This window comes from Theobroma cacao, chromosome 3, assembly GCF_053813885.1.
Source record: "Theobroma cacao isolate CCN51 chromosome 3, ASM5381388v1, whole genome shotgun sequence".
Taxonomy (NCBI): Eukaryota; Viridiplantae; Streptophyta; class Magnoliopsida; order Malvales; family Malvaceae; genus Theobroma; species Theobroma cacao.
The window spans coordinates 41758312-41779815 of NC_142641.1; the positions used below are offsets into that span (position 1 = coordinate 41758312).

The 21504-nt window shown below is 39.1% G+C and overlaps 6 protein-coding genes across 6 annotated transcripts; 3 read left to right on the forward strand and 3 right to left on the reverse strand.

Annotated features, from left to right (window-relative positions):
* On the forward strand, positions 1-1544 carry LOC18606032 (uncharacterized). Its single transcript, XM_018117275.2, has one exon. The coding sequence runs from the start codon at positions 47-49 to the stop codon at positions 1316-1318; it is 1272 nt and encodes a 423-aa protein (XP_017972764.2). The 5' UTR covers positions 1-46; the 3' UTR covers positions 1319-1544.
* Positions 1545-4798: 3254 nt separating this feature from the next.
* LOC18606033 (uncharacterized) lies at positions 4799-6185 on the forward strand. The gene has a single exon (XM_007039425.3). It carries the CDS (start codon positions 4844-4846, stop codon positions 5999-6001), a length of 1158 nt encoding a protein of 385 aa, XP_007039487.3. The 5' UTR covers positions 4799-4843; the 3' UTR covers positions 6002-6185.
* Positions 6186-7508: 1323 nt separating this feature from the next.
* Positions 7509-8784, reverse strand: LOC18606034 (uncharacterized). Its single transcript, XM_007039426.3, has 4 exons — positions 8456-8784; positions 8238-8374; positions 8037-8134; positions 7509-7941 (listed from the first exon to the last, which is right to left on the reverse strand). Exons 1-4 carry the CDS (start codon positions 8709-8711, stop codon positions 7701-7703), a joined length of 732 nt encoding a protein of 243 aa, XP_007039488.3. The 5' UTR covers positions 8712-8784; the 3' UTR covers positions 7509-7700.
* Positions 8785-9272: 488 nt separating this feature from the next.
* On the reverse strand, positions 9273-13393 carry UBP21 (ubiquitin-specific protease 21). Its single transcript, XM_007039427.3, has 8 exons — positions 12515-13393; positions 12307-12427; positions 12117-12227; positions 11626-11798; positions 11138-11476; positions 10805-10927; positions 9862-10438; positions 9273-9777 (listed from the first exon to the last, which is right to left on the reverse strand). The coding sequence occupies exons 1-8, from the start codon at positions 13082-13084 to the stop codon at positions 9509-9511; spliced, it is 2283 nt and encodes a 760-aa protein (XP_007039489.3). The 5' UTR covers positions 13085-13393; the 3' UTR covers positions 9273-9508.
* Positions 13394-13682: 289 nt separating this feature from the next.
* On the forward strand, positions 13683-16186 carry LOC18606036 (DNA binding / DNA-directed RNA polymerase). Its single transcript, XM_007039428.3, has 4 exons — positions 13683-14280; positions 14785-14934; positions 15076-15390; positions 15570-16186. The coding sequence occupies exons 1-4, from the start codon at positions 13786-13788 to the stop codon at positions 15981-15983; spliced, it is 1374 nt and encodes a 457-aa protein (XP_007039490.3). The 5' UTR covers positions 13683-13785; the 3' UTR covers positions 15984-16186.
* A 422-nt stretch (positions 16187-16608) lies between these two features.
* Positions 16609-20668, reverse strand: AGD9 (ARF-GAP domain 9). Its single transcript, XM_007039429.3, has 7 exons — positions 20462-20668; positions 20225-20343; positions 18806-19238; positions 18408-18668; positions 17743-17868; positions 17233-17331; positions 16609-17065 (listed from the first exon to the last, which is right to left on the reverse strand). Exons 1-7 carry the CDS (start codon positions 20531-20533, stop codon positions 16958-16960), a joined length of 1218 nt encoding a protein of 405 aa, XP_007039491.3. The 5' UTR covers positions 20534-20668; the 3' UTR covers positions 16609-16957.
* Positions 20669-21504: the final 836 nt, after the last annotated feature.

Sequence of the window (21504 nt, forward strand, 5' to 3'; positions counted from 1 at the left end):
CTTCACTTGCATTCTGAGCCAAGGTCGTGGGATTCGAAACATTCCAATGGCTATCAAGACGCTATTTGGTGTAGTTTTATTTTTGTTATTAGGTGTAGGTATCTGTTCCGCCACTAGAGCTCTCCTCACTTTTGATGAAGTAGCTTCTCACCTTCCAGGTGTTGGACATGGTGGTGGCACCGTTTCTGTACATGGTGCTAGCCTCATTGGAGGAGGTGGAGGCGGTTCAGGAGGTGGCAGTGGTAGTGCCTATGCAGATGTAGGAGGAGCTATTGGATATGGAGGTGGTAGTGGTGGTGGTAGCGGAGAAGGTAGTGGTGCTGGTTATGGAGGAGTTGGTGGACATGGAGGTGGTGGTGGCAATGGCGGTGGTGGAGGTAGTGCGGGTGGAGCTCCTGGATATGGTAGTGGAGGTGGCGAAGGAGGTGGAGCTGGTAGTGGTGCTGGATATGGAGGAGCTAGTGGACATGGAGGTGGTGGTGGCAATGGTGGCGGTGGAGGTAGTGCGGGTGGAGCTTCTGGATATGGTAGTGGAGGTGGCGAAGGAGGTGGAGCTGGTAGTGGTGCTGGGTTTGGCGGAGCCGGTGGACATGGGGGTGGTGGTGGCAATGGTGGCGGTGGAGGTAGTGCAGGTGGAGCTTTTGGATATGGTAGTGGAGGTGGCGAAGGAGGTGGAGCTGGTAATGGTGCTGGGTATGGCGGAGGTGGTGGTGGCAATGGTGGTGGCGGAGGTAGTGTAGGTGGAGCTTCTGGATACGGAAGCGGAGGTGGAGCTGGCAGTGGTGTTGGGAATGGAGGAGCGGGTGGACATGGAGGTGGTGGTGGCAATGGTGGCGGTGGAGGTAATGCGGGTGGAGCTTCTGGCTATGGAAGCGGAGGTGGTGAAGGAGGTGGAGCTGGTAGTGGTGCTGGGTATGGAGGAGCTGGTGGACATGGTGGTGGTGGTGGCGGTGGTGGTGGTAATGGTGGTGGTGGAGGTAGTGCAGGTGGAGCTTCTGGTTATGGAAGTGGAGGTGGAGAAGGAGCTGGCTCTGGGTATGGTGCTGGTGGTGTTGGTTCAGGAGGTGGTGGTGGTGGTGGTGGTGGTGGGAGTGGAGGTGGTGGAGAAGGATATGGCGCTGGAGGGGCACATGGAGGTGGATATGGTAGTGGAGAAGGAGTCGGAGGAGGTTCTGGTGGTGGTGCAAGTGGTCATGGTGGCGGCTCTGGTGGTGGAGGTGGTGGTGGATATGGTGCGGGAGGTGCACATGGCGGAGGCTATGGAAATGGTAGTGGGGGTGGCAAGGGTGGTGGCTATGGTGATGGCTATTACCCTTGAAAGTACCTTGTTACTGTTACAATATCCTAAGAGTATGAATTTTCTTACTACTATTATTAACAAAAATAAAAGCAATTTGGGTAAGAAAATGCTCATAGTTAAAGGTATTGCAGCAAACTTCGGAAGCCGAATGGATGGTTTAAGAAGTTTGTATCATATGAAACTCATATGAATTCATCTTTTCCTAGTCATTTCAGTTATATACCAAGTATATGGTTCTTATGCATTTTAGCAGCCCAAATTTTATATATATTGATATCTATTAATCTAATACAAATAAATTACTGACAAATTTGAAGGTGAGCATGATCTTAATGATATCTGCATGGGATGACTTGAATTATACATGATCTTAATGATATCTGCATGGAATAACTGGGATAACTTGAATTATACATGGCTATAGTAGTATAAACGTACACAAAATAACTGCGGTTTTTCAATATTGTTCAGCTTTTGGCTAGCTCCGATGATCCGATCCTTAAAAGCTACTATAGTCTATAGACAACAGGCAGACCTAAGAGGAAAGGATATGTCGATCCTTACACCCTCTGTTTCTGTTCCTCGCTGTTTCCCATATTTACAAGCAGGGCCGGGAATGTCAGGCCTGGTCCCTTTACAGTGCAATTTATGTCACCATGACACCAATTTTTGTCTCTCAATGTGGAAAATATGTACTATCGATTTTGCCTGCCCTTCTGCTGCCATCAAATATAAAGTGCAGAATGTTTTCTTCTAGTGATGCAACAATATCTTTGTCTTTGATTCCATGGAATGGAAAAGATAGAAAGAGGCATCATTATTTGTGATGCTAATTTTAATTAAAATTTTAATCTACTTCAACTAAACAAGAGCAGGAGAAAGGAAAAGAAACGCTTCAATCTTCATGATGATTAATGTACATTTTTGGCTAGTTAGAAGAATTTGATGGCAGATACGGCTATTGCTAGACTTTATATGACAAAATCCCTTTAATATTTTCTTTTTACGCATTCAAATTATTAAGGAAATTGCTCTGTATATGCATGATATGGGTATATAAATAAATACCATAATGATCTCAATCTTATTGCTATTTCTTTTAGGAAGGTTTGGACTTTGGAAAATTAGGCCACTGTGTGAGGATAAGCAATTTTAAAGAAAAATACTGAACTTATATTTGATACCCACACTACTCCGAACCAATCTGGGTATCCAGAAATAGCTTCTTAGCTGCACACTCAATTTAGCTTTTTATCACTCCCTTTAAGTGTTTAAATTATATTGAGTTTTTATGTAACTTAGTAATTCCACTTTTTATTTTTATATTCTTAATTTTTTTTCCTTTTGGAAAAGAACCATCATGATCTTCAGTGTTTGTTTTTTAATTTGTTTTGCTCTTTTTTAAAAAATATTTGAAGTGAGTTTGGAACTTATTTAATTTTAAATGCATATTTACACAATTTCAAATTTAATTTCATAAACTATTATGTAGAAAATATATATTTCCAAAAGCATGCCCCCTTACCACTTTTACACTATACTAAGACTAGTACTATTAACAACAGTAAGGCTAATTTGGGTAAGAAAATGCTCCAAGTTAAAGGTATTGCAGGAAACTTTGGAAACCAAATGGATGAACTTAGGAGTTTGTATCATATGATATTTACATGAATTCATATTTTCCTAGTGATTTTAAACGTCCACTAAGTATGTTTGGTATTCATATTAGCAATCAAAATTTTATATGCATTAACATATATTAATCAAGCAGAAATGGATTACTGGATAATTTGAAGGCTACAACGTACACAAAATGCAGTTTTTCAGTATTGTTCAGCTTTGGGCTTACTCCAATAATCCAATCCTTAAAGCGACTATAGTCTACAGACAACAGGCAGATGCAAGGGGAAAGGAATTGTTGATCATCCCAATGCTTAATTCCTCTGTTTCCCATATTTACAAGCAGGGAATGCCTGGTCTTTTCCCTTTACAATGCACCAATATTTGTCTCTAGATGTGGAAAATGTTGTCTTCCCTTGTCTTACCATCATATATAGAGTGCAGAACAATTTCTTTGTCTTTGACTCCATGAAATGGAACATACATTAGACATTGGGCAAGGAGCATCACAGTAGCAAATAAAACCCGCTTGACATCTCCCAGCTCCTCCACGAGCCTACACCTTTGGGTGCAGGCGGAACCAGGCAATGCGGCATGGTGTGCAAATACACTCTGATGAATTTCCCACTGGCCCGCTTCTCTGAATTTCCAATGGGCCGGCACGAGTGGATCAGTGGGGAATCCATGAGAAACCGGGCTGGAGCAGGGCAGATGATTATTGTGGGTGTGACTATGCACGTGGAACACAACCTCATTTTCTAAAACAAAAATTCCTGCTCTATTTAATGTCTACTTTGGTCAATTTTTTATAATTTTATGTTACTTATTAAGTAAATTTTTTATATTAATGTTACTTTTATAGTTAAATTATATGTTTCTAATGTTAGAATTTAGGACTCATGGTCTAATATTTAAATTTAAAATTTTTGAAATTATTTTTTCATTTGATAATATAAAATAGAACACTTTGACGAAAATTATAAAAGAAGATATCAAATAAGACACCAAGTGAAGTCAGAAGATTTTTGTTCTTTTCTATATACTGATATTGCTATATAATGGGAGGATTTTAGAAGATGTATCCAATACAAAGGATGAATGAGCACTGCTTTAAAATGGTAGAATATATCTGAATTTTTCTTTTCTTTTCTTTAATGTTTTGCATAAAGTCTTACAACTTACACATTGGTGTCTATGGCTATGGGGGGCCAAAAGGGTTAACTCGTAACTCCAATATCTTTTATGGGGTCAAAGGTACTGGTTTTATCTATTCTGGAGTGGATCAGCTGTTGTCATCATTGCAGATCTAGTGGGTGTAGGACGATTGAAAACTTCGAATCCCCTTTTTTTGGGTGTTCCGCAATTCCTTTCCTTTTTCTCCTTCAAGTTAATTAGGAAGAAACTATAAAATGAAGTAATTAAACCCATTAATGGAGATTGCATGATGATTCAGAGGCTGAAAAATGAGCATTAACTTGTAAACATTTTGTCAGCAGAGAGCGATCATACATTTTAATTCATAAATTCTAGTTTCCGATAGTTGAATACAGATTTATAAAAGGAAGCTGTTGGAGATCAGTCGGGACTACCTCTCTGGAAAATATAGAAGATAAGAGAAAGTTAGGTTTTAGGTTTAAACTTTTTATCTCATGAATGACGATGTATGGATATCCGACGAGTTTGGTTAGAGTGTTAGAGATGGAGGACAGACAAGCACACTAGCTGGTGAGAGTGAGGCTACTAGCGTGGGTGATGGTGTGCTTGGCTGGTGTTCCTGTATTGCTACACTGTGGGGTCTCGACTTACTCTTTTACATGTGCCTCAGCCACTTTCTACGCAAACAGAACTCTGTTTCTTCCTATAAATACCCATCTTCTCTCGCATTCAGAGCCAAGGTCGTTGTGGGAGTCGAAAATCATTCCCATGGGCACCCACAAAGTTCTTGGCGCTGTTTTCTTTTTGTTATTAGGAGTCGGCATATGTTCCGCCGCTAGAGCCCTCCTCACCTTTGATGAAATAGTTGGCCAAATTCCACAAGGTGGCTATGGTGCAAGTCATGGTGGCGGTTCAGGTTATGGTGCTGGTGGTGCCGAGGGTTATGGGGGCGGAGGAGGTTCAGGTGGAGGTAGTGGTGGAGGGTATGGAGCTGTAGGCGAGCATGGTGGTGGTGGCGGCTACGGAAGTGGCACAGGCAGCGGAGAGGGTGGCGGTGGTGGTTATGGAGGCATCGGTGGACATGGTGGTGGTGGCGGTGGTGGTAGTGGTGGTGGAGCTGGCTATGCTGGTGAAGGAGAGCATGGCATAGGATACGGAAGTGGTGGTGGTGAAGGTGGCGGATCCGGCTATGGAGGTGCAGGTGGACATGGCGGTGGAGGAGGTGGGGGTAATGGTGGCGGTTCTGCATATGGTGCTGGAGGTGAGCATGGTGCGGGATATGGAAGTGGAAGTGGAAGTGGTAGCGGTTATGGAGAAGGTTCTGGTGCTGGATATGGTGCTGCTGGTGGGCACGGAGGTGGTGGTGGTGGTGGTACGGGCTATGGCATTGGAGGTGAGCATGGTGCTGGTTATGGAACTGGTGGTGGTGAAGGAGGTGGTTCTGGCTATGGTGCTGGTGGAGAACATGGCGCTGGATATGGAGGTGGCCATGGTGGAGGTAGTGGTGGCGGATATGGTGGAGGAGAAGAACATGGTGCTATTGGTGGTGGTGGCTATGGACCTGGTGGAGAACATGCAGGTGGCTATGGAGGGGGCCATGGTAGTGGTGCAGGAGGTGGAGCAGGTTATGGAGCGGGTGGAGCTCACGGAGGTGGATATGGTGGTGGTGGAGGCGCTGGAGGTGGTTTTGCTGGCGGTGGTGGGGGAGGTGGGACGGGTTACGGTGCTGGAGGAGCTCATGGTGGGGGATACGGTAGTGGTGGAGGTTCTGGGGGTGGTTATGGTAGTGGGGCTGGTTATGGTGGTGGAGGTGGCTCTGGTGGCGGCGGAGGTTATGGTGGTGGTGGTGAACATGGCGGTGGGTATGGAGGAGGTGGTGGGAGTGGAGGGGGTGCTGGTGGTGGTCATGGTGGCTATGCTCCTTAAAAATGCCTTTATATCCCACCATCTACAACGAATGTATCTTAGTAGTAAACTCAAGTAGGCTAAGAGGAATAACATGTACTTACCTCTGTTGTATCCATTGCTAATTACTATGCATTCTTAATATTAATAAATCTGCAGTCATGGTGAGACTCATGGTCTTCATTGCCTGCCTCTAATTTAGCTCTGTTTACACATTTCTAACCATATAAAAATGGTGGATTTGGCTCCTCTGAAAGTCTTGAGGATTTTAGCCAATAGTGATATAACCAATGCAGTTTCAGAATACTAGTTAGTTAAGAGAACAAGCAAGCAAACATATTACATACGCAGCCCTTAACCCAAGATGACACCAAATGCTTTTGCATTGCCAGTGGTTCATCTAAAGCGAAGCAGATGTGAGAAGAGAATCGTACTGCTGAAAGCATTCATTCGCTTTTCCATAGCCTGGTCCCTTGCTTCAGTGCAATCCCCTCAATTTCCCAATCATCCAGTGCAATCCTCTGCTTTCAAGTGGAATAAGATTGTCATTGACTTGTCTCTCTATCATCTCCTTAAGCGATAGAAATGGGTGCTGTTCAATAAATTCTTTTTCAACTTTTCTTCTTTTTTTTTTGTCCTTTTCCTCCCACTTTGTCATGGGAAAATTCAACTCAAAATCTTCGCGATAAAAACTTGAAATACTAGAAGCTAACCGGATTGTAGAAGTTGTATTTTGTCTATCTCCATTCACTTTCAGAGTAAATAGTGAAGAATCTGCCATATAATCTAAGCTAGCCACTGTGATGTAAATGGTAAAATGTTTTATGTTGGACCAGTGATTGTTATCGATCATCTGAAGAATGTTGGACATGAATTTCTTGATGTAAACCATCAACAAAGCATGTCAATGATACGTAGTAAAGCTTAAGACTGTTTCTCATAAAAAATCAGACGTTCAGCTTACTCTTCCCAGAGCATAATCAACTGCACATATGCCAAAGGTATGCCCAAGGCACTAAAGAGAATAATGAAACTAAGCAACAAGCAATCCCTGTCTTTTGATCTGGTAATCAGTTCCACCCAGCAACTGTCGACCTGCATGCACCAGGCGACTGTACAGTATCACAGTCTCAACGTTAAGCAAATATGGAATAACAATGCAATCTTTTTACAGTCAAAACTGATTAGAATCACTCAAATTGTGACGCTGTTCTTGGAAGGAAATGGAAAGAACAGGTCCTGGCAACACCATGATAGAGGACCCGATGCTTATTCATTGGTTACCTTAATTTTTTAAGCCAATTCAAGGATTTTCAATGCTCAGCAGAGTTCATTTTCTTATATTAGATGGAGTTGGCTGTAGATATATGTTAGCCGTGTTGTTAAATTCCATGAATCCAATGAATCATTCTCGATATAAAGCCATCTGATCGATCAAAACTTTGGATTTTGGAGCCGGTTAACAGGTACAACTCTGCTTACAATATTGCTAATACAGGAGTTACGGACCTCATATTCAAAAGCACGATCATATTATTGCAGAAGAAAATGTTCAGAGAAAAGGGGAAAATAAACTAGTTTGGAAGGGGGCGGGGTAAGTATAACTCTGGTTGGCTGAAAAAACAAAGCCATAGGCCATAGCCTTGTCACGTTTACATCCTACGCGGAGTTGTACCATATATCTTTGCTCAGGTTATATCATCAGTGACTCGAGGAAGAACTAATCATCATCGTCTATATCTAGCTCCTTCTCCTCCAGAATTCGTTTCAAAGGTTCAGAATAAATCACCAGCGGAGTAGGAGCCAACGAGCCTGGAGATTGATCACTAGGAGTGTGCTCTCCACTATCAATCATGGGACGCCCTTTGATCATGTCCATGTCCCCTTCCTCACTCATCATTACCATATTGCAGGGTATTTTTTCAGCAAAGAATTCCCTGTTCTTTCTCAGTTCCCGGTTACTGCATATCAGAAATCGATAATCTGGTATGGATCAAAACAAGAAACATCTAGCTGCAAACAAATTAAAAACATGGTTTCTATCTTCAAAAGTCACCTGTCGAAAACAACCCATGTTGCACGAAGGCTTATAATTCTTTCGACAACGAGCAATGGGAGGGGATACCCCATTACGATCTCTTTCTGAGGCACCACCTGCAGGTAAATGTTGAATGCAGTTATTGTAAAGCATACACCATATTGGCAAATGGACAGTCCTGTATTCTTACAGGAGCCAGTAGAGTTCAAAATTCAATACCCCATGTTTTCTGCAAAGGTCCAGCACTGCTTGGAGCTTTAGATATTTGGCATCATTCTTCCACTCGTTCTTCTCTTTTATAAGAGACAAGTGCTCGAACTCCAGCATCCAAACATCTTGCCAGGTCTTCGAAAACACTGCAGCCAGCAAAAGCACCAGCTAAATAGGTTTGATTTGTTGGTCTAAATTACTTTCCTGTCAAAAAGAAAGTTACTTACAAGGGATGTTCAACCAGGGCATGAAACCAAGGAGGGTGACTATGTGACCGGAAGCTATGATGTTTTCAAGCACCCATTCCAACAGCTCCGTGGTGAATTCCTTGAGGCCATCCATGACTATCACAGCATGCTTAGGAACGTTTGCTGACCCAGGTGAACTAAGTTCATTTGCCAGTTTTGAACCCTTCTTCTTTCCCATAAACGTTGGCAGCGATGGGTAATTACGTTTTCCTCTAGATCTGACAAAGAGAACCATATCTGCGATTAATTCCCAAAGAGTTCTAATTTTTGCTGCCACGTACTAACGAATGCTTCAAAAAAGCGATGAAGAAAAGATCGAGGGAAGGGAATTGTGAATAGCCCTTGTCATCCTTTTATATCATGTCCCTTTGAGTTGTCAGGACTGAAAAGATCAAAGCCATGGGCAGAACCAAGGAGTTTTACTTAGTACTTTTGACACAATCTAGGTTGTTTTTCAACAATAACCAAGACTCCAACATGATTCTTAGAGAATAGAGAAAATGTTGTCTAGGTTTTAGATTCCAGGCTCTAGAATTTATCGTTTGAAGGAGTTAAAGGGAGGTTGTAAACACCAGGAAAAGTATCCTAAGTTTTTCCATCATGCCAATGAAGAAAATTCATGGTATCAACCCCATGAAACATCCTGCTGAAACTCCTAGTTAACTTATCTGATTAAGTTAGAATTGTTGTCAATTTCAATGCTAAAATACAATGAAAAGGAGCTCACCATGTTAACCATAGTTAGTGCTAAAGGGAAGCTTATAACCTTTTATTTTATTTAATAAGAAAGCAAATAATAAATAAAACACTACATTTTAACTTATTACCAAAAAAAATTACCATATAAAAAAAAACCATAAGATATTTACTTCCCAAACAAAATCCTAAACTTTACATTTTCTCTGACATGAGAAGAAAACCAGCAGAAGATCAATCCTTTTCTCTCCTTTGTAATATTGTGCATAAAAGGTATTAGCTCTCTGATGGTCTAGAACCGACCAATTAGGTTAAGCAGAAATGGTCAGAAACTGTTCAGCGTGAGACAGGAACAGGGTGCATAAGACTATGGTTGTTTCTACAGCGAGGGCTGACCCTTTTGCAAGGAGATGATCCTGCTTTTTTCTTCATTTTACCTACAGTTTGTGGAGCCAGCAGAGCCATAAATTTTGCACCTCGTGCAGTAGGCATCCTTTTGGCATATCTCATTGCTTCAGTTCTTCCTTGATCCACAGCAGTCCTGTTGACTGCTCTTCGATGAATGCCACGATTCTCATCTTTCAAATGAGCACGCGGAACACATTCTGAAAAAGTAACCATCTAGTCATCATGTTATCCTAGGAAAAAGCATATCAAGTGAACAATTTAATAGGAACGAATTCCGTTACCTGAAGAGTCCCTCTGACACTTATCTAGACGTAGAGATCTGGATGGCATCAAGGGGAGACTATTATTATTTGGAACTTCATCAACACCCTGATTGCAGTTGTTTTCCCCATGATGAGACACATTAGATATATTTTTATCAAATCCATCAGAACAACTACTTGGCCCTGGTGGCATAGAAGCACTGGTCATAGGATTATCATCTATGAAATCAATGGACTTTGATACATGAAATTCTGATTCATTAGGAGGCGATCCAGAAATCCCCTCAACAGCAACATGTAGGTTATCAGCCTCAACTTCATGTTGTGTTTCACCAGAGAACTGAGTTGACGTTCTAGCAGGAATATCCTTAGATTCATTGGCACCACAATCAGCTCTGCTTTTTACATGGGGATCAGAGGGACATTCCATTTCCATGTTATCTAGAACAGACTTTGGTGAAGAATCAGATATACCGGGGTCAGCACAAGGCTTTTGTACTTCTATTGCAGTTGAAAACCAAGGTATACCCTGCCTAGCATAGAACAAAATGTAGGCTTCCTGAGAAAGCACAACTTCTTCTTCAACTCTAGTAACCTACAAGAGATAAAAAACATGACCATTGTGCACTACTCAGTGAAGCTCCATCAAAATGCTAGTCTGCAAGTAATCATATAAATAATATGGAATTCATGAAATCCATAAAGTATAACCTATCAGGCCATTTAAATTTGACACTGGGAAAATTTTACGATTTCAACATTTATCAGATTGAAACAGCTTGAAGAACAAGTGAAATTTCTAAAACATTGGGGAAATCAAACCCTCTCTAAAATATCCTTAATAAGCAAGAAAAAATTCATCAAGAAATGTATATTGCAACTAGTTCACAATCATGGTCTGTCTTCAGAAAAAAAAAAATAGAAATTAAGTTATATATAGAACAAATTTGTCAATCATTACCCTTGAATCATTCAACTTATGCCATGTATTTGGAGAGGACCGAATGTAGGAAACATAATGTCCAGAAGTAGGTGTAAATCCAGAATGCTTCACAACTGCATATAGTTGATACTTCAGTTCCTCCTATTGCAAAAAAAGAACAAATGAGACAAGTTTCTAAAGCAAATAACTAATTAGACATCAATTTTATCCGTCTATGGAATGCTCACAAATCCAAAAGATCATATATGCTCACTCATAAGAATAATAAACGTAAAAGTACTTCAAACCAGGCTATTATTATTTCATTTGACAAGAGATCTTATAGGTCCAGTCATAAAAGGTGTTACTCACATTACTACTCTGATTGACAATAGTGTAAGGCTGCAAATCCAACTCCAGCGGGAAGAACACATGCTTGTCAATCTTCTCAACATATCCACTTTCAGTCTTAAATCTCTTCAAGTGGAATGTTGCAACTGAAGGGGCCTGGTCCAGCATAAGCTGTTTTTCTACTGCCACCTCTTCTTTACAATTCTCACACCTAAACTTTGCCCCCTGATCCTCAATTTTTTCCACCTTGGTGAAAGACTCTAAAGCACTTGGAAGGGTGTCCACATTTTCAATCTCCAAACTCAGGTCATTCAAAGGCTCATAAGAGTAAGAAATGTAACCACAATTGCAACAACATAGCTGAAACCATCAATGTAAGGAATAGTCAATAAAAGACTACATTCTAATTTATCCTAAAAAAGAAAAAAAGATTACACACAAACTTTGGAGGGCAGAAGAAAACACTTCTATAGAAATGGCTAAATGAGATCAAGTTGCATCATTCATACCTGGCTAACAAGACGACCACCAAAAACCTTCTTAACTAGGCAGTCATCTGAAGAGGACAAACAATTGTTCTTGGGCTTTGAGTCTGAGCAACAGCTACCAAGCCTATCTAACAAGCATTGCAGGAATTCATGAGCATCTTCCTGTTCATATCTATAAAGAAAAGATGAGATATCTGGATTTCATATGAGTCAAGAATCACAATTAAGAACACACTTCTCTCCTCTTCTCTTTTTTCAATAAGTCACCTCTCTATGCTTCAAATACACCTTTCCAAGCAAATGAATAGCAAATATGGCACTTTCATCAAATTATAAAAATTAAAGAAAAAAAACAAACTATATCATGTTGAATGTACTAACATTCAATGCAAAATCAAAACCTATGGATAATTTCAGCATCCAGAACTGTAGCTAAACTTAATTCATAAAATAACCAAGCTAATGATACATAAACAAAGAAATTTGGAGATAATAATTAGAAAAAAGGATACAGTTCAAATTGTCAAAAATTTTGGAAGGCGACACGATTCCTCCTGATGAATTCAATGAAAGCTCAATGTGATCGTGAAGAGCACAAAGTAAACAAAAACTCTCAACACTACCTGACAATTCCAATATACCAAAATAGTTAGATAACCCCATAAGGAAATTAACAAACAGAAGTTTAAGCAAGAGTCGTACGAGCACAAGGCTTCTCATGATTCAAAGATCGAAGACCCAAAACAAATGGAACAGTGTGAGTAAAACATTGCAACACAGCATTGATAAAACATGTGTTACCCAAATTTTCCAGCCCTGCACCCTACAAAAACCAATTCAACAATTGAACTATTCAATTACGATTTTTTTAAAAAAGAAAATGCAAATAAACTCTAAAAAAAGCACATACCACACCAGTTGGTTCCCTTCCATTTCGAGAAGCTTCTTTAGGGGGAGACAAGGGCCTTGACGACCATGGGGCCCATGCGGAATATCCATATCCAGGGTCTCTGAATTCGTTTTCTCTGCGACTGTAGAACTGATCAGAAGCCATATTCCTCCCCTTGTAAGAAGAACTACAATTACTAAAATCCCATCTGCAAGGATCTTCTTCCTTTTCTTGATAATTTACAGGTTTCTGAGGATCATAAGGGACCAAAGCTAGAGGCTGAGAAGGCTCAGAATCAGTAGAAGAAGGGGAAGGCGGTGGAGAAGTTAATGAAAACACATCATTAGTTGATAGTGACTCAGACAAACGAGGATTGGCTACGGTTCCTTCGTCGATCACATCTTCAATTAAGGTTTGGATATCAAGAGAATCAAGGGCCATCTGCGAAACCGGTGAAGACCCAGATAAAGAATCTGCCATTGAAGGCAAAACTGGAGATAACCCATCAAGATTCTCTTGAGAAAGAAAAGATTCCGAAGGAGATGGAGCATCTGACCTTAGGGTTTTAGAACAAAAAGTTCGGGTTTCCATTGAAAGCCGGTAAAACTTTGCAGTGGGTTTTGAGACCAGAAAAGGAAAATGTTCTTGAGGAGATTGAGATTTGTATACCTTCAATAGGAATCCTCAATCTTGTAGGACAAGGAAATCAATTTTTGAAAAGAAAAAAAAAAGAAGAAATCGAAGAGGGAATACGAAGGAGGGAAACTGAAAATGGGGTTTTTGTTAAACCTTTTTGTACGGGGAGATTTTTGAAAAGGGAGGGAAAACTAAGCCGCCATTTTTTTGGCTTTTTCGAGAGAGAGCGAGGGATTTCATTCATTGACTGCGATGCAGTCTTTATTTTTTAACCATTTGAAAATAGACCGACTACTGTAGAATGTGAAGAGATCACTAAATAGGACCGTTTGGTTACACGTTTCGGTCAAACCCTCCTTCTTTCCTGGGTTTCGTTTGCTTTGTCGGTTTGGTCTAACTTCATCTTTTTTTGGGCCAAATATTTAATTCATTTAGGCTTTCCTTGTAAGTCCAATGAAGTTTGGGCTTGAAGCCCAAAAACTGAAATCCAACCCCTCAGAAAGCGAAAATCAAATAGCCATTAAAGTGTTACTGATTTTTTTTATCCCTTTGTTTTCACTCTGCGGCCGAACTCTGTTTCTCTCTCGGTTGCTAAGCAAGCAAAATACTCTTGATTTTCTTGTAGTTCGATTTCGAAACAGGGTTTTGTTATTACCATGGAAGAACAAGAACCACCATCGACGAAATCGAGAAGCAAGAAGTCCAAGAAGAGAAACAGAGAGGGGAAGCTCCAACAACCAATAGAACCGATGTCACAAAACCTTGGAGCAAAAAAGGAGAATTTCCAAGTCAAAATCCAACTTTTCCAAGACCAACCAAACAAGATTCCACCTTTAGTCGCCTATTTCCCGTCTGGCTACAATCCTTGCAAAACCGATCCACAAACCCGACAAGGGGAGGAAGAGGAGGAAGAAGAAGAAGAAGGACCCGACAACAAAAGCAACCAACCAAGGGTCAAGGTTTATAGAAACATGGCTCAAAGGAAGACTAATAGGCTGCAAGTTGTGGTTAGCCCAAGTGGGTCTAATGTGGATTTTGTGGGCTCCAATTACAGTGGTGAGGCAGCTGCTGCACAAGTTTGCAGGTACTCACTTGGTGTTCTTGATAGGGAGACCAGGACTCTCAAGATTATTCCTATTGCTTCTAATAAGGTAACTCTTTGTATGTGTTAAGGTAACCTTTTTTTTTTTTTGCAATAGTTTGTTACAATTATCATTTTTTTTATTGTTGTAAAGAGGAAAGGTCCTGAATTTGAAAAACTTTCTGATTGCTTTAACTAATTTATTTGCACAGCTGTTGGTGATGTTTTGCTTTATGTTGATAGATGTTGTTATCGTGTTGTTTGATAATGAACGAAAATGGAGACATGAGTTGATTTACTTTCTCAGCTTTTGATTGTTAAGGATTTACAGAAAAGCAGCGACCTTGAAAACTTTTGTAGTTTTTTATTGGCATAACTATTGGATTTTTAGTTGTATAATGGAGTTCATTTTTCTGAGCTAGTTTTTAGCTAATTTATTTATCCATCCTTATGTTATTGAAAGAGGAAAAAAGGGGTGCTAGGGGAAATAATGGAAACCGTTGTTGTGTTGATATTAAATGAGATGTATATTGTGGTTTTAGTTAATCCGTTGGCGTGCATGATTTAATCCTAGATATTTAGATTGGAACCAAGAGTTAGAAGCTCAGAGACTGCTAATAAGGATGTTTCAAGTTCAGTTAAGAGTGAACTCACTACAGAAGACAAGGAGGACAAAATGGGGGAGCTTACTGCACTCTATGGAACAAAGAAGGATAGAAAGAAGGTTTGGCCCTTTCTTCTCCCTGAGATTTTGAAGTTGATTTTTTTATGTTCCTTGGAATTATCAGTTCATAGGTGTTTGATTGTCATTTTTATATTTCTGCTCAAGTGGTAATGACAATATATAATTTTGTATAATATGCAGAGGAAGGATCTTAATAATTTGAAGAAGGAAGTTGATCCTGAATCACAAAAATCTTTAGACAAGAAGATTGAGCAAGTTGCCTTTAACAAGGAGGCTCTGGGAAATACCAGTGCCCTTGTTGCTCGTAATATCCCTCCTCATGACTCTTCTGCTACTACACCCGTAGAAGCTTACCCATTGGACAAGATTATTCTCAAGGGAGACTGGGAATTTCTTGGAGATATTTATGGGCTTTTGGAGGTGGGAGCAGAAGTAGCAAGCAATGCTTATCCAACTTTTGTTTGCAACAGAATTAATAAATTGGAAGGCATTCAGGTAAGGGTGTGAGAAAGACTAATGATGTTTTTGCCTGAAAAGTTTCTGTTAAGGAAAGTTATACTTGTTGAAAAGGCATAAGAAATATAGGCTTCTGTAACATCTCTCTCTCTCTCTCTCTCTCTCTGGTCCTTGGTTGGAAGCCTGATAATTTATGTTAATGATGCCTCTAATTGCAGGATGAGACAGAGAAGAGGAAACTCTCGTGTGTTTTTTCATTTATCACTCAGCTTGTGAAGTTCAACGATCAGTTCTCCATGGATCGTGTTGCTTCTGCAAAGGGCCATAAGATCCCAAGCATTATACGCCAGAGGTTTTTCACCATGTTTACTGATCCAGGGTTGAGAAAACCTTCCCGTGACCAAATTAACCTTCTGATTAGTTACGTCTTGGTGCTCACTTTACATGCTGATGGATTCCGAACTGACCCATCAGATATAGCGAAGGATCTAAGAATGAGTTCAATAGGTTTGAGACCTCATTTTGAGAATTTGGGGTGCAAACTTGTACGTGAGAACAACTCAATATTCACTACCCTTCCTGTTCCTCTAAAATTTCCTTCGGAGAACTTGAAGCGGCAGCGGAAACGGTAGATAGATCAACCGTTGTGTATCTTATTGTAGCAATGTAGCTTTTTGACATCAAATGGAGGTGGTTCTGTGTCTTGGCTATGCTGAGTATACGACTCCATGGCGAATTTTGATTTATCCTGTTTACTTCATGACCTTTTATTACTGCAACTGGTTTGAAGTTGAAGACATTTTGAATCAAAGATGGGATGATTTATATTGATCAAGATCTGTGCAATTTTATTTAGAGATTATATTATTGCTTATCAAGTGATAGCATGCCATCATTTTTGAACAATCCGTCTTGCGTTTTTCCTCTCCCACTTTTTATACTGTGATCATTTTGGGACATGTAAGTCTTTATTTATAAGTTTAAAATTCATCTCATATCTCTTACAAATTTAAATGGGAAACAAACACAGCTACATCAAATTCCCGATGTCAAGCAAAATAAGTTACAAACTACAAAACCAATAGGCAGTTTGGGCAAGAACTCCAACTCTGCAAAGTGACTTATCAGCCTGGAGCGTCAAGATACACTAACTACAACTCTGTTTCCCTCTACATGTCAAAATTTGTAACCCAATAGAGGAAAGGATGCGAAGAAGGGCATTACATAACCACGGTAGCTTAACAAGCACGAAGCAGGTTATCAAAATTTCTTAATTAATAGTTCCATAAAGACAGAATTTAAACAGAAATGTACTTCACAAATTCAACTCTTTACCTCTCTTAATACACAGCATTAAACCTTGCTTGGTTTAATCGTCATAAGATACGATTACTAAATGAAAGAAAAGACTAATAGTACATACCATCATATCCCAAAACAGCACCTGTGCTACAAAGTAAGAAAACCAGCCTGGAGGTTTTTCAAATATTATTTGTCCTGTGAAAGAATTTTTATGATGTAATAATGGCTTTACATTCACTACACAAGATTTTGGCTGGTAATGTAACAGACTCCGACATATATTTTTTAAGGCCAGAACACTAAATTAGAGGATTCTGTCCTGGAGATCGGTAATAAGAGTGGATGCCAAGGAGCTGAGTTTCTTTCCAGTCTCTCCCGCTATGTTCTTAAGGTTAGAGATATCCTGTTGTGCCTGAAAGTGATATTGTGATTATATATACATATCCGTATCAATAAGAAATAAGTCGACTTAAAATGATAAAGAAAATGAGGAAAAATCATTGTAAGATAAATCATCCAAATGTCATATCCACTAACAAAATTTCAGGTGACACAAAAGATGCGATGCACAAAGCAAACCTGGAAAGAGAGTCGGTTGATGAGGTCACTAGCAGCAAGGTCAAGAGAATTATCTTCACCGTGACCAAATAGATCAGCACTGGAGATGGCTGTTGAACCCTGCAAAAAACAAGATGGCTATTGATCTCACAATACCAAATTTCAAGCATGAAGTTGCAGTTATTACCGCTCTCACAGCCCTTGAACCAACAAATAGATTTCCAACTCTTTCCAATTATACCTACAAATTTCAGTTAAAGATGATTTATGATAGCAGATTACCAAAGTTAGTGTTTTCTTTTGCTACCTGACCAGAAATAAGTGTTGCTATTACACTAAAATTTAAATTGAAAAAAGAGATATAGTTCTTCTAAGAAACTTCTCCGTTCAGAGCAGACTGTCAACCAAATGTCAATAAGAAAGGAAAAAGATATTATAAGATGGTACTATATATTGCTGATAAATAATAAAGACTTATGAGCGTTTTAAAAAGATAGTATCTTCCAAGAAAGGAATAGCTACTGCACATACTGAGAATTTCTGCAAAGAAACTTGGGCATCAGCGTCTGCTGATCGGGCCGGATCACCAAAAAATTGGGCCGATGAAATAGATTTTGCATTTGAGAACTTTCTCCTGGCTTCATCAGTTTCCTGAATCTGAGATCAAAATGAAGCACTAAGAAACAAAATGAAAAGGCAGAAGCAGATGCCAGCAAAAAACCATACAAAACTTCCTTCCCATCAAATTCTCACACACACATTACATGCACATGTCCAATATGGAACCATTTTCATTTTAAAGTCCATAGCGATTTGGTGGGTACAAGTGTCACATCAAAGTAGCTTCAAGGTGTCTTATAATGTTATGTTAGAATAAAGTAAAGAGTCCATAAACACACCTTGCAAATTTAAATGCTATGTAAAATTTGGTTTTCGACTAAACATGAGACTTCACTTGAGCTAAAAGCCTATCGCCAGAATAACATACTGAGTTCAGTCTCTTTATGCCGGACATCCTCATTATGAAGTTTGCAATTTATAGCAGTACATGATTTGACAAACAACAAGCATGTATATGAAGAATCATGGAGAAGAGAAAAAAGTTCAACAACCAAAAGGAAATAATCCCATCAAAGCAATCAGCTATTAATACACAAAATATTTAAGTTCTTGGTCATCAATAGAGGTCATCTTACTTGCACTTTTGAGGAATTTGAGCTTGATTTCTTCTGAAACCCACTATCCATTCCAAAATCCGCAAAGAAGTTTGATGACTTTGGTGGAGCAACATGGCTAAGCACTTGTGGGCCACCAGAATTCAACTCAGTAGATTGAACATTTTCTACATACTCAAAACGAGATGGAAAAGATGAGCCAACAGGTGCAGTATTATTAGTTGAGGAAGCAACAGGGACAACAGGTTCTTCAGGCTTCTGGTCATAGAGATTTTCACTTGGCTGCAATTGAAAAGAACTACATTGTCAAGAGGAAAGGTATTTAAAATAACTCCAACAATCAAATAATAATTCTAATCAAGATGTCCTTATGATCATTCTGCTGTAATTACATAGTTCACAAGGGTCGGCAACAATACCTTTGTAGTAAGCTTTCGGGCACCAAGCCCCCCAGTTTTCCCAGTTTTCTTAGCACCAAGAGGCTTCTTGACAGTGCTGGTAACCACTGAATGAGAAGCTTTTGGTGTAGCAGAAACTTCAGGTGTTTCTTGCCTGCCTAAAGAATTTTCTTTAGGAGCCTCATCAGTCTTGCTATCAAGAAGCCCATTAGATGTTTGTGATGACTGAGAAGCAACAGGGGATGAAGGCAAACCTGCCTCTTCAGCCATACTTTTCGCGACTTCTTTTGATAGTATTTGCCTATATAAATCAGCAGCTCTTGAAGTATATTTGGCCTCAATTTTGCCTCCATCAGTCCATCCATGCTGCTTAAAGAAAACCTGTGCACGGTTATTTCCTCCAAAGACCATCATTCTCAATTGCTCAAGAGACCATGAGTCTAAATTTGTAGACCTGCATAAAATTATACATGTCCTTCAGAATAAGACAAGAGAAACACAAAGACTCGAGAATATTATCAGTCAATTGCTAAAATATCCTATTCAATTGTGAAGGTATTGTGATATTCTAGCTCAAGTCCTCACTAATGAGCATGTTTCACAGTAAACACCAAATATCTAAAATACTCTTTGCTTTCTTAGCCAGAAGGACCTCTTGAGAAAATAGTTAAGTGATTCTGTAGCTTCAAATTCGGCTTAAACATGAGCACCAACAACCGTAATAACCAGAAAATAGAGTATATCAACGTAATGTGCATGCTACATTGTTTACCCACAAAAAATTACATGCAGGATAAGCATGATAGCAGATTAATCTCAACAAAAAGAGTTTCCTCTTTCAAAACGATAAAAAAAGGAACCTGTCTAAGTAGTTCCAAAATTTATATCAAAGGAAGAACAAAAACTAACACAGAAGCATCTATCTCATTTGCAAAATACATCAGAAAACAAGTTTAACCTCATACATAACAAAAGCCCAAAGAAGGATAATTCATATTAGGATTTGAGTCCAATGCAAACCATAGCTATCCTATCAAGGGAATTCCCTCAAACAATGGAACCAAAGAGAGAGGAGGCAACTTCGGAAACAAAATCTACACTTCTTAGGGAGAATATAGAAAATCATAATTCAAGCGTTTGTATAAAGCATATAAGGAACCGAATATTCTCACTCTCATTCATTTCTTTAGTCAAATATCAGGAGATCCCAAACAATAGAACATAATCTGCTTAATCAAACCTTTCTTATATTAAACTTTATAAATTTCCACACCAGATATAAATCGAAATCGTAAAAAAAAGCCTATTTGTTCCCGCTATATAATCTACAAAAAAATTCCAAATTTTTTTTGTAGCATTCAAGATGCACAAAACTTAAAACGCATCGACCATTGTAAAACAGACAATATTAAACAAAAACGTATTAAAAACTAATAATACCTGACAAAGCTGATGTGGACACCGAGACTCCGATGAACGGCTGAGCAATCGATGCAGAGAAAGATCCCGTACGTCACCGACGCCCATGTCGGATTCTTCGCATTACAATCAAAACACATCTGCAACAATAAAAACAATACAAATAAGCCAAATCGAAAATCCAGTGACATAATTTTCCAGATCTGAATCAGATCTAAAATAAAAAAAAGATATTAAAAATTAAAAAGAAACACAGACCTTGTTTTCTGATTTTGCTTTCAGCTTTCTGAAAACAGCGTTCTTGTCGCTCAGGCTATCGGACGACGCCATCGATCCCTTTCTTCTTCTTTTTTTCTTTTTTGAATTTTAGGATTTTTTTCTGTTTTTGTTTTTGTTTTTTAGAAGAAGGAAGAAAGGGTTAATCTGAAGAGGTGTGGGATCAATATCGAACACCTCCTCAGCCTAGAACGGGAGGCAGGAATATAAGCAAATGAAACGAGATTTGTTTTTTTCCCCTTTTTTTTCCTTAAGAAATTAAAGAAAAAATTTGAAAAAACTCAAGGCGAAGAGGGGCATCCTTTTATGATGGAATGATTTGTGAAATGACGATTGTACCCTTGGTATTTTATTTTTGTGCATAAATGCCTTGGATGAAGGAAGGACGGTAGGGTGATGCGGTGGTGAGGCGGCGGGAAGGGGGCAGCGGAGAGCCCTCCTCCATGTAGTTTGGTGGTGGCGGCCAAGTGGCGGTTATTACCAACCATCAATTGGATTTGGATGTTAAAAGCTTAACTAACTAAGTACACATTTCGTCAACCTCAATTTTTTGGGGATGGCTCAACCAATTTCTATTTTTCATTAAGAGTTTTTTTTTTTTTGTTTACAATTTGATTTTGCATCTTTTTCAAGCTATTACCTAACGACTTTTGGCATTTTAAATTTTTTGAGATTTTCAGTTAATATTTTTTTCTTTTCCTTTACACCTAGCTCGTATCTATTTGTATATGTGGATAAAACATGATCGATATTAAATAATTTTTTAAAGTTATCGAGTTGAAAACTTTTCATTTGATTAAAAGGAAAACTCTAACTCTTGGTTTTTTTTCATTGAAGATCATCATGATATCAATACGATGATGGTACAAAAAAAAATCACCAACCAAACCCATTCCCAAAATGGAAAAAAGAAGAAGAAATATGGAGAATAAAACAACACCATCAAAATAAACGTTTCCTTGTTGAAACTTTATTGATATGATTCAGACTTTATATTAGTGCTCTTAAAGGGTTTTAGTTTGTAA